The 12101-nt window shown below is 39.5% G+C and overlaps 1 protein-coding gene across 1 annotated transcript in view; it reads left to right on the top strand.

Moving 5' to 3' along the window:
- BICRA (BRD4 interacting chromatin remodeling complex associated protein) overlaps nt 1-12101 on the top strand; it is a 62562-nt gene that overhangs the window by 33552 nt on the left and 16909 nt on the right. Inside the window, exons 2-6 of the mRNA XM_083369403.1 lie at nt 6014-6055; nt 8238-8283; nt 9064-9106; nt 9547-9612; nt 10021-12024. Of these exons, the coding sequence (XP_083225529.1) occupies nt 8243-8283; nt 9064-9106; nt 9547-9612; nt 10021-12024 (2154 nt within the window). The 5' untranslated portion in view covers nt 6014-6055; nt 8238-8242. The remainder of the gene's footprint in view (nt 1-6013; nt 6056-8237; nt 8284-9063; nt 9107-9546; nt 9613-10020; nt 12025-12101) is intronic.

The raw sequence follows: 12101 nt of genomic DNA, 5'->3' as shown, positions 1-12101 counted from the left end.
GATATTTTCCTTTATTGGTATTCTGCTCTCCAGGCCCCTTCTTGAGCCTGTCCCTTAATGGAAATCTGTACTGTCATTCGACTTGTTGGGGAGTCTTGTGTAATCCGAAAGCCTAAATAGTCCGTTAAAAGCTATAATCTCTTCCAAATCTGTTTGTCTTTCCAACTTGATTTAAAGCAATCTAATTTTCAAGGTAGATAATTTCCTTACATAAACTGCTTGGCACTTCCTTGAAACTGTCCATTATAACTTTTTTTCCCCCTCAAAACAATCATTAGTAGCAGCCTGTGTTGTATCTCTTCCTTCTCTAGCCAAAGACACCCCCTTTTCTCAAGAATCCTTTGTGGTTATAGTGGCATTTCAGTCCCTGCTTCGCCCCCTGCTGCCGCTCGGCAGGCAGTCTTGCTGCTTTAGAGATCTGCAGCGATTCAGTCCTAGTGCTATTGGTCAGGACATGAATCCCAGCCAAGCTAAGGGGAGGGGGAGGGGGGGAGGAACGACACACCATGTGTTGGCACACAATACCAGATGCTAGGTTTTCATAATGGGGAAGCCTTTTTGGCCCCAGGCATTGCTCATTGTTCATCAACCCCTCCAGAAGAGCTGTAAAAATAATGATAGGTGAATGTAAGTGTAAACAGGGGGTGGCGTTCTGGGTAATTTTTAATGGACTATACTACTCAACTGAAAAGGCAATATTACAGCAATATTGCTAGCTCTTTGCCTCTGTTTGGCTTGCATATTTCCTGTAATTTCTTGCTGTAATAAATGGATAGCCATCTTCAAAGCTGTATTGCTTTTCTGCCAGTTTTGTATTTATGTAGAGTCTAATAAGATTGCTAAACTGAAAGCTTGGGGGGGGAAATCGTCTTCAGTTCCACTTTCCATTCAGAGCTCTTTTTTAAAAAAAAAACCTGGCCTTTTTCGGTAGTTGTCGTCTTTCTAGATATGTGTATTTATGTTAACTTTCAATACATGTGGGGGATTTTTATCATTAAAGGGAATCTCTACTTCTTCTGAAAAAGTATTTATCGCAGATAAGCCTTGAATAAGGGACTCTCAGTTGCAGACTGCATAGAAGGGAAAGATTTGAAGGTAATGCACAGAATTGCATGCTTGTACGTGTGTGCGTGTGTGTGTATAAATAAATTCCATGCACAACTCTTAACATTGCAATTTCTGCAGACATATAAAGTATAGAACATCTTATTAAATCTGAGATGCTGATGGAGATGGAATTAAAAATATGGCCAATAAAAAGTGTTTTGGTCCTACGAATTCGGCTTCCTTTATTAGCTGGATGGCTTAGAAAATGACAACACAATAGTCACCCTTGACTGATCTCAAAAGCTAAGAAGGAGCAGAGCGATTAGTAATTCATTTGGAGATGACATGGAAATTTCAGGGATGCAGGTTAGACTGGAAAAACAAAAATGCCCCCAACCAAGACAGTGACAACAACACCAGTGGCTATTCAACAACAAAATGGAAGTGGTATTTTATTTATTTATCATATTTATATAGCTGCCTGTCTCACATTTATAACACAACCGTGTTCATGTAGTCATCAGAAGCTGAGTTCAACCTGATGGAATCCTTAATAAGCTGTTGCCATTGACATACCGTATCTTGCCACAAAAGTTTGTAAAATGAGGTTGATCATGTGACCAATCCATTTTGATTGTCGCATCTTATAACCATGATGGGCAGGCTGCCTTACAGTCATAAGTAAAGGTCTACTTGTAAGAAATGCTTCTGTGAAGGATCCTTGAAAGAAGTTGCTGCCTGAGGAGAGATGGGAAAACTAGTGGTTACTTGACAGCTGAATATATAGACTGTAGATGTCTAGAAACAAATTACTCTAGTTCTCAACCTGTGGTCTGCGGACTCCTGGGGAGGCGCCATATCGTCACAAGGGGTTCTGTCGAATAAGAGGAAAAGGGAGAAAGTACAGTAATTAAAAATAAAGAAGAATGTACCTTTAACATCAACTGGATTGTATTTTTGCATCTGAAAATAATTTATTGAGGGATCTGTATTACTCAAGAAAGAAACTGGCCATGTATTGTGTATCTGAGCTACCGTGAACCAACTTCCTTTCTTTCATAATGACTTTCCTCCTTTTGAGTTCCTTTTTGACCTAAAATAACCTGGCATTGAATAAGCTGCAGATACCATTGGTTGGCTTTAAGGACTGTTGCTGTAGTTCATACAATAAGAGGCGTTACCAAAATTTGGTTGCACATGGAAGACTAGTGAGTATGAAATCATTTGACCGTTACTCAAGATATCCATCCATCTCTTCTGCAGTGCCTGTGAAAACTAGTAACAGAACTAAACTAGGCTTCTGTTCCAGTCTCGGCGTTTTATTTTCTTGCCTCAAAATACGTGCAAAATGAGAATGCGCAAAGTTTTCTCTGCAGCAAGGCTCATGAGCTGTAGAGCTGCTTGCCATAAAAGTCTTCTGGGGCCTGGTGGCGTGCGTTGTTGCTTCTGTATATCATTTTGCCCTGTGCCATGTTGTTATTTTAATATGAATCTGGAGAAAAGCGATCACTCAATTCATAGAAAATGGTGCTTCAGATATTAGTTGTTTTATAATAGATCTTGGGACAGTTAGTGGTTTAAAAGTCTCTGGCTTTGCTAGCAGTAATAGTAGTATGTGGCATATATGTGTGTACACACACACACACACACACACACACACACAGTGCTTTACAGTTGGAAATGGAATAATTCCATTTAGCATTGCCTTTCTGTATGGAAAAAAAGCAATCATAGTTGGTGTATCACTACTGTTGCTATTAAACAAAATTGGCTAGGTGCTAACTAATCGTATTGTACTAATGATCCTGATTGTATTTTGTACATAGAAAAATGAAAATACTGTTCATATTAATATTTGACATGTTCCCATGTAATTGTGAACTATTCGAATGTGCTATCCTTACTTCCTTGAACGCAATTAGCCTTTGAGGGTTTTCTAGCTGTATATTACATCATTCACAGTCTTCAGGATTCCGTGTGTGTATACCTATCTAGTTCTGTATGCATGAATAGATTTCTCTTTAGTAGAGTGATACCAGAATTTTCTAAATCGTCACTTTTTCAGTAAAACTATTTGATGCTTGGTGACATCAGGCTAGAAAGTGGGAGACGTCAGTCTAGTCCTACTTTAGGGATGAAGCCAGCTGGGTGACTTTGGGCCAGTCACTTTCTCTCAACCCTAGGAAGGAAACAGTGGCAAACCACTTCCGAAAACCTTGCCAGGAAAATCAAAGGGACTCGTCCAGATCATTATTGGAATGCCCATCATTCCCAAGGAAGTATGAAAATGGTGGGAACTGGAATCCAGCGCATCCAAAGGGTGTCCATTTGTGGAAGGCTGGCATAGGACAACTGCTCTGCTGTCTTTCAAAAGAGCAGTGTCTGCTGACAGGGTACATACACTTCCCCTCCTGACTCTTGTCTGCTTCACTATAGATAAATGTTGCAGACCAAACCAAATGCACATCTTCCGCAATACTTAACACAGCTTTTCTTTGTCTCTGCGAACATGAGACGTAACCGTGACTATTATGTAATGGAATTGCTTTGTGCAAAAGAAAGACATTTATGTTTCTGTGACTGCTCCTTGAATTGCTAGCTATGCTGTGTAACCGATGGGTCTGGGTGAACCCAGATTGACTTGACGGCCAAAGTTTTGATTTGCTTAGTTTCAGTGCATGGGAAATATGCTGGGGTGAGGAGGCCCTATTAGAGAGACATCGCTGCCTTGCTAAAGGCTGGTTTACAAGGAAGCTTTGCCACTTTTAGGAAAAACCAGAACTTTGCTTTGGGAAAAAGAGAAAATTGCCACGGGGGAGGGGAGATTTTACTTTTCCATGATGTGTTACATGGTCTCAAACATTTTCTTTTTTATTTTGCTGAACTCTCATTTCAATACAATATCTGGGTAATTATCAAGCCTGCTATTCACGTTTTTAAAGTGTTTTTTCACATGAAGTGGAAAAGAATTCCTCTGGGATGTGTTAATGGGTGTGCTCTGTGCTTGTTGAAATTTCTTTGGATTTAAAAGTTAGGAAAATACAAGAAAAAGTGGATCTTAAGAAATGAAATATGTATCCGTGTCAGATTGTAGATTGGTGTTTTATGTCAGTTGGCAAATGTTCTGGCAAGTTAAGTCCCTTTATATCTAAATATTCTGTCTTTGTGTGAATGTAAATACATTTGTATTGATATTTTTATTCTACTAATGAATATCCATCCAAAATATTAGGAAATAATTGTGGTGACTAAAATTTCTGAATTTTTCTGAACTGTCTTTAATATCTTTGTTTTTCCACATTGGTTTGCCCTTAGACCAGTTTTCCTACACTGGGTTGAGAGATACTGGGATGATTACTGTACATCAGGACATGGCAAGTGTAAAAGGATTAAGCTGAATGGTTTAAATCAAGAGCTAAGCTTTGCTCTACAAATGTTTCCACAGTGTGTATTTTATGGATGCAGAATATGGGGCCATCCTAATATTGTTGAGCTACATCGCCCAGCATCGCTCATTATGCCTCAGGTTAGTGGGTGTTGATGTGGCAACATTTGCATAAGTGTGCATTGGGCACCATGCACATTCATCTTGCCGTTCGATATAAACAGCAATGTTACTCTTTCGTTCAGATTATGTAATTTCTAATTTAGTCCGGATTTTTCCAGTAAATTTAATGGTATTGCTCTGTTAATGTTGACTCTGATGAGGGAGATTCCTTACTTGATAGTAAAAGGGAGCTCATATTCATTAGACCTGATTGGTTGTTGTATTAAGCAAGGCTATCAGCCAAAAAGCTGTTTTGCTGTTAAATGTAAAAATCTGCTAATTTCCTTAGCTTCTATTTGAAATTCAGAGGTGATGATTCTAGTTTAAAAGCAACTTCAAACATCCCATGTTGGAAAGATTTGAAATACATCAGGCTGATGTTGTGAATAGGAGAGACAATGATGGTGGTAGTAAGAATAGGTAAGTAATTATAATGTAGTGGAACTAGTGGGGGGTATGACTTTACTTCAGTGGATGACATGAAAAACATCCGGGTCACTGATTCCAGAATAGAGCACATCATTCTTGCTTCATAGAGTCTTACTCTGAACTATTTATTGTGGCTTGTATACGTTCTATATTGCAGATTGTGTGAACGAATGACACCTACTCAATACATACCCTAATTTACTGTCATACCTATGCATGTCTTCCTTTAGATCAAAATCTTTTGTTCAAGCTTTTTCTCGTTGACTGTTGTATCTGAGCATGTCCACACCTCCTCATGTGTTAACACTGCCAGATTTTGAGCACAGAAAAAAGTATATGGTATATTTGGAAATGAATTCTCCTAAGTATTTGGGTTTGAAAAATACTTTGCCATTCTCACAACATGGGATTCATGCATTAGGGCCGCCTTGCTATCTAGCTTACGTTATTGCAACTACAACTGGATCTTTCTTCCATTGGAGAGGTGCAGGAACTCTTTAAGTTGAACTGAGCTTTGAGCTGTTCGCATTCTGAAGCCCAGCACAAGGACTATAGACCAGGGTTTCTTAGCCTTGGCAGCTTCGAGATGTGTGGACTTCAACTTCCAGCCAACTAGAGTGTTCACACATTAGTCTAGACCCGTGGTTGCGAACCTTTCTAGGTTCTAGGATGGGGAGGGGAAGAGTATTACTCTGTTGTGCTAAATTCTAGAGGCATTCTTAGTGGTTCTGTGGTGTAACACAAGTGGAAAAACACTGGTTTTTTTCCTCTAGAAGACAATAAACAGGTCACATTCTTCACAGCAAAAAAACGTTGTTTCCTGTGTCCAGCAAATCAGTGGATTTCAAAGCAAAATGCATTTAAAGTTTGTTTATACTACTTCCACTTGGTTTACTAAGCAGATGTTCCCCCATGCTTTTGATCAGCTAATGAATAAACACAATTGCCAGGTTGTTATTTTTATGGATCTTTGCAAATTTGTCTTTTCAGAAACAAATCCCATCCAGGGATGTCAAGCAGTCTTTTTTTCAGGTAAATACCATTGTTGATAGGAAGTGTAATAGAATATTTTGATCATTCTGATTTTTTTAATTGATTGCAGTAAACAGTCTATAAAATCATGCTACTTAATGATATCAAAACATTCAGTAGCTTGAAAATTAATTTTTTTGAAAATGTGCCAAAAAAATTCCAGCCATCTTGGAAGATACACTATTTCAAGACAACTGGTTCAAGAATTCTAGAAGGAATAGAAACAACGTACACTAAGCTTTCACAACTTGGACTGGGGAAAGGGCGACACTGATACATTAATCATGAACCCACAAAGTAATACTTGGGGCTCTGATCAGCTGTTTGGCAACCTGGTAGTGAGGCTAAAGACTTGGAGAGAATCAGCAGAATGTCTTTAAGGTGGCAGCGGCAGCAGTGAATTTATTGACTTATAAAAAAAATGCTGGCAGGCTACACAAGGCCTCTTGATGGGCCATGTATTGTGCCAGCCTGATTTATACCAAGTAGTAATGAGGATACTTGTCTTTCAGACAAAACTCAAATGTCAAGGAAATGTGTTTTCTGTAGTGATAAAGTGGAGGTGTGTGTCAGAAAATTGCACTTGGCATCACTCACTTTGTGTGGCCTGCAAGTTGAAGCATTCTTCTGTGCATAGTTTTGAATGAAGTCCAACAAATGCTATATCACTCGCACTGGATGTATATGTTGTGTATCTCTTTCTATTCCTTGATTAGAATATTAAAACAGGCTGTACTAGTTAAGATTAACATTGATAGTGTGTTTATCTGCATTTTGATATGCACTTATGATTGACCAAACTTCTTGAATCCAATTCACATTTTAGTTTTAAAACTTGAGTATATATCCAAGAGAATAACGTGTGCTTTCAAAACTTTGATTATGGAACCTTGAATAGCTACACCTAGCAAGTTGTTATATCTTACTAAGTATCCATTTTGTTTCAATATTTCAGAAGCATTGTGAACTTTGAGCAATTCTTTCTGTAGATTATAGAAGATAATTAAACATGTTTAAAACAAGTGTTTTTAAATGAATGCTTTACTTCCCCAGAATAAGAACTTTCTTTCACAGTTGCTGATTTTTTTCTGTTGTTTTCTTGGCATGAATTCAATTGGTATTGTCCAGATATTATTTTATCCCACCTTTCCCTTTTATATATTTACATATTTGGTCAACTCAAGGCAACATACCTAATATTGTCACGAGACATTTGAGCTAGGATGTTAAACAAGTTCTAATGATTGATCTGTTTGGTTGCTGTTTTTTCTGATTTTGAAATGATTTTTAAATTGAAAGTTCTTAATATGAGCTGCTTTGGATTGGGCATGGGGAATATTTTTATACTGCTTTTGTCTTAAGCATTTATAAAACACTATAGTATCTTTGCCAAACAAGAAATAAATTTATGAAAAATGTCTTTCCCTAGAAATTTTTGGTGATAATACTGTATTTATAATAAAATATAGTTAGATTATCACCAAAGAAAAAAAGACACGATTCTTATTTTTGGATGGATGCATTACCAGTTTCAAAAAATGATTAGTTGTAGCATATGTCTGATTGCAAAATTGGCCAAGTTCCACAATTCTCAACAACTGTCATTTTTAATATGCACTGAGTACTTAAAACTGATAGAAGCAAAACTGAAATTAATTCAAAGTCCTAAATTCTTTCAGGTTAATAAAAGTATTAATGAGGGTGACTTGCCCCAAACCCTGGAACTAGCATAGTTTAAATTATAGAAATGCATGTAGAAGCTTTTGTGGATAGAAGCTTGCTATAATAGTTTGAACTAGCATCTTACATGCTACAGGTAGTCCTCAACTTATGGCCACAATTGAGCCCAAAATCTATGTTGCTAAGGGAGACAGTTATTAAGTGATTTTTTTCCCCTTTTCCCACTTTTCTTGCCATCGTTGTTACGTGAATCACTGCAGTTGATAAGTTAGTAATCCGGTTGTTAAGCGAATCTGGCTTCCCCATTTACTTGCTGGTCAGATCACAAAAGGGGATCATGTGACCATGGGGATGCTGCAAAAAAACGTGTGAAAAATGGTCATAAGTAGCTTTTTTCAGTGCCGCTGTAACTTTGAACAGTTACTAAATGAACTGTTTGAAGACTACCTGCTGTATATGGTATCTTACCGTTTTAAATGTGGACTCCAATATCTCATTTCAGTTGACATGGATGATGAAGATGGACGATGCTTGCTAGATGTAATTTGGTAAGTATTTGCTCTTGACATGATTTATACAATATTTTCTTTTACACTCTTGTTCTACAAAAGCATTTTGTTGGAGATTTCTGTTAATTTTCACAAATGTCGACCAAATACTTTTTCATTCATGCTTGGTATATAAACTTGGAATGTCTTCTATGTGACCACTAGTTTCTATTCCAAGTGAAATTTGGCTGAATGCCACTTGGCTTTTTCTTAAGCTTTTTGGAGGTGAGAATAGAACCAGAAGCTTTTGAATTGTGTCTGTAATGACAGCTGGATAGTCATACAGAAAAATAGTAGACTAGCTTTCCCCAACTTGGTATTCTTTATATATGCCAGAATTTCTATCAAGCTAGCTTTGGAATGCTGAGAATTATTCAGATGTACAAACATTGAGGAATGTTTTATATAACAGGTCAAAGAGGAATAACTTAGTTATTATATTTTAGAACAATATTTTATATCTGTTTCATGTAAATAAACAATGGTTTAAGAAGTAAAATCCTAAATAAATGGAATCAATTGTTTTTGTGGTCCAAAGTAATAGAGAAACCAAGAAATCACTCTAACTAACAAAAATTGAGATTAATTTTTTATATGTGTTTATGTGTATCCTTTTATCTTACCTATACATATAACTTTGTGTTTCTATATAGTAAGTATAATATTGTGCCAGAATACCAATAAATCAGTGTTGCACACTAATGTAAGCTATGAAGGCAATAGATAAAATTAAATTCTTCTAGTCATCGTTAAACAAATTTATCTCAACTATTTTTCCAGTGATCCTCAGGCCTTGAATGATTTTTTACATGGATCTGAAAAGGTAAGGTTTTATTCTTCATTTTAAATGAAATTAAATGTTAAATTAACAAATACCTCTATGCAGTAATTACCCTTGGCTCATACGCCTTCAAAAAGAAAAGTGATGCAGAAAATTGAGATGGTGCCAGTCTTAGGACTAATGGCCTGAACAGACTTTTCTCCAAGTCATTTTCTCCAGAAACTTTGAATGGTGGAAAATTACTATGCAGGAGGATAAACTATTTATTTCCTGACTAAAAAGCGAAGAGGCAGATAATTTCACCTCATAAGGGAAATATGGGCATAGCTTCAGGAAAGAAACCTAGCCACTGAGGGAATTAAAACATTATCTTATCCAGATAAAGTTATACATTTCCTCTCTTTTCCATGATAGTCCAATTCCTCAAATACTGTCAGCTTTAACTTTACATACAATAACAGTTATTTTTATTTTAATAACAGATTGACAGCGATGATCTCTTGGACAACACGGGAGATGCAGCCAGTGCCTTCTTTGAGGGTGCTGGGGTATGTATTTTTCACCTCATTTTAAAAGTATAGATCATATTTCTTTAGAAATCCCAACCCCTTTCCTTGTAAATGATGCACAGTTCAAAATATTAATAGGCACAATAGCAAAAAATACGTTGAATTTCAGCACAAGATATGCTGGTATCACAGTTAGACTTTTCTAAATCTGGTACAATGTACATTGCAGAAAGACAGTAAATAATACGATGCCTCACTTCTGATCTTCATTGAAAAACACGTTTCTGGAAAAAGCTTTCTCCGTTTCTATAGCTAATTCTGGAGTAATAGAATTGTTACTTATACACTAAAAAAACATAAAGCTACAGAACATAGAAAGATCCACAAATTCTGTTCTATTAGTGTTTATTTTGCTCTCACTGTGCTTTCATTTTCACTTGTCACTAGCTGCATGTGCAAGAAACCTCTGGCAATCATTTGAACGCTGAGCAAAGCCAACCCACAACAAGTGTTGATTTAGACTTTTTGGAAGATGACATTCTGGGCTCACCTTCAGGAGGTGGAGCCAACCTGCAGAATTCAGATCAACCATGTGATATCCTCCAACAGAGTTTGCAGGAGGCAAACATCACCGAGCAGACTCTGGAAGCAGAGGCAGAACTGGATCTGGGTTCTTTTCAGCTCCCTACGCTCCAACCAGTGGTCCACACTGCCTCGGATGGTACCCCACAGATTTTTTCCGGTGGGGCTGACCTCATTGGACTACAGCAACCTGCTGTCCTAACTCATCAAGCGCTGGTGCAGCAGTCTGTCGGGGCTGATGTTGTCAACAAAGCCATCAGCGTGCAGCCTTTTCTTCAACAAGTCGGCTTAGGAAATGTCACCATCCAGCCGATTTCCAACCTTCAAGGGTTGCCCAATGGGAGCCCGAGCGGGGCACTGGGCATCGGGCAGATTCAAGTAGTTGGCCAGCAAGTAATGGCAATTAACCAGCCTGCTCAACAGATCATTGCTAAGCAAGTTCAGCCTTCCCAAGTGGCCACTATGCCCGTAGGGAGTTATATTACTCAGACAGCACCAGAACAACAACAGGTCACCCTGGCCTCCGCTGGCGTATCCCCACAGAATGCCGGTCTTGTGATCCAGAAAAACCTCCCGGCAGTGGCCACTACCAGTCTGAATGGAAGCTCGATGTTTGGAAGCGTATCAGCCGCTCAGGGTTCCCAACCACTCACGGTCACATCGAACTTGAGCAGCCCACTTGTTCAAGCCCAAAATGTCATCATTCACCGGACCCCCACGCCAATTCAACCCAAACCGGCAGGGGTCCTTCAGCAGAAGTTGTACCAGATTACCCCCAAACCATTTGGCCCCAACAACACCACGCTGACCCTCCAAAACGAGGCTGCTCTCCAGCAACAGAAAACGCAGCAGAACTTAACTTTCATGGCAGGCAAAGCAGGACAGAACGTGGTGCTTTCTGGCTTCCCGCCGGGGCTGCCTGCCAACATGTTCAAGCAGCCGCCACCACAGCAACAAACTCTGAACAAGCCAATGAGTGTTCATCTGCTTAATCAAGGCAGCAGCATTGTTATCCCAGCACAGCACGTCCCTCAAGCCATGTTACAGGGTCAGAATCAGTTCCTTCTCCCAGGCCAACTCACTGGAACATCGACAGTTCAGATCCCTCAGCAGCTCTCGGCATTACAGGCTAACATGGGTGGTCAGATTCTGACAACCTCACATCCTAGCGGGCAAACTCACATCATCACCAGCCAAGGCCCAGGTGGGCAGCTAATAACCAATCAAGCACTGCCTGCCCAAATTCTCACCAACCAGAATCTGGCAAGCCAGCTCAATTTGGGACAAGTACTCACCTCCCAGAATGCCCATGGAACGGCTCACATTCTTTCTGCACCTATTCAGTTGCAACCAGGGCAGGTGGGCCAACCGACTCTCTTCCAGATGCCTGTATCTCTTGCTGGTAGCCTGACAACTCAAAGCCAGACCAGTGTTGCGGCCTCACTGACCAGTGGTGCCATCAGTCAGAGCGGTCAGACTGTTATCCAAGGAGTCACTCTGCCTAACCCAGTGGCTATGTTAAATGCTACTGAGAGCCTCAACCAAACCATGACCATACAAGCACCCCCTAACGCCACCAGCCAGAGCCCTGGTCTTATTCAGCCACAGTCAACCCCCAGCGCCAACCTCCTACCAGGTGACCAAGCCAATATGCTCACTGTCCAGTCCACCTCTCTGCCCTCTGCTCCTTCTCAGCTTCAACTGAACGTTCAGCAGCAAACATCACCACCTCAGCAACAGGCACAAATACCTGTGACTTCCCAGTCCAGCCCTAACCTGGTGGCATCGAGTCCTGAAAAGATTATTTTGGGCCAGACAGCTGCTGGAACTGTAATCTCCCAGGATTCCATGCAGATGTTTCTACAGCAGGTAAGTTGAATAATTCTTGGCACAACAGCTATTCCTGATCCTTTGATTAGTCTGTTCTGTCTCTTGAAGGGTGCTCC

This window comes from Vipera ursinii, assembly GCF_947247035.1.
Source record: "Vipera ursinii genome assembly, chromosome: 9".
Lineage (NCBI taxonomy): Eukaryota > Metazoa > Chordata > Lepidosauria > Squamata > Viperidae > Vipera > Vipera ursinii.
This window is presented reverse-complemented; position numbering and strand designations above follow the sequence as displayed.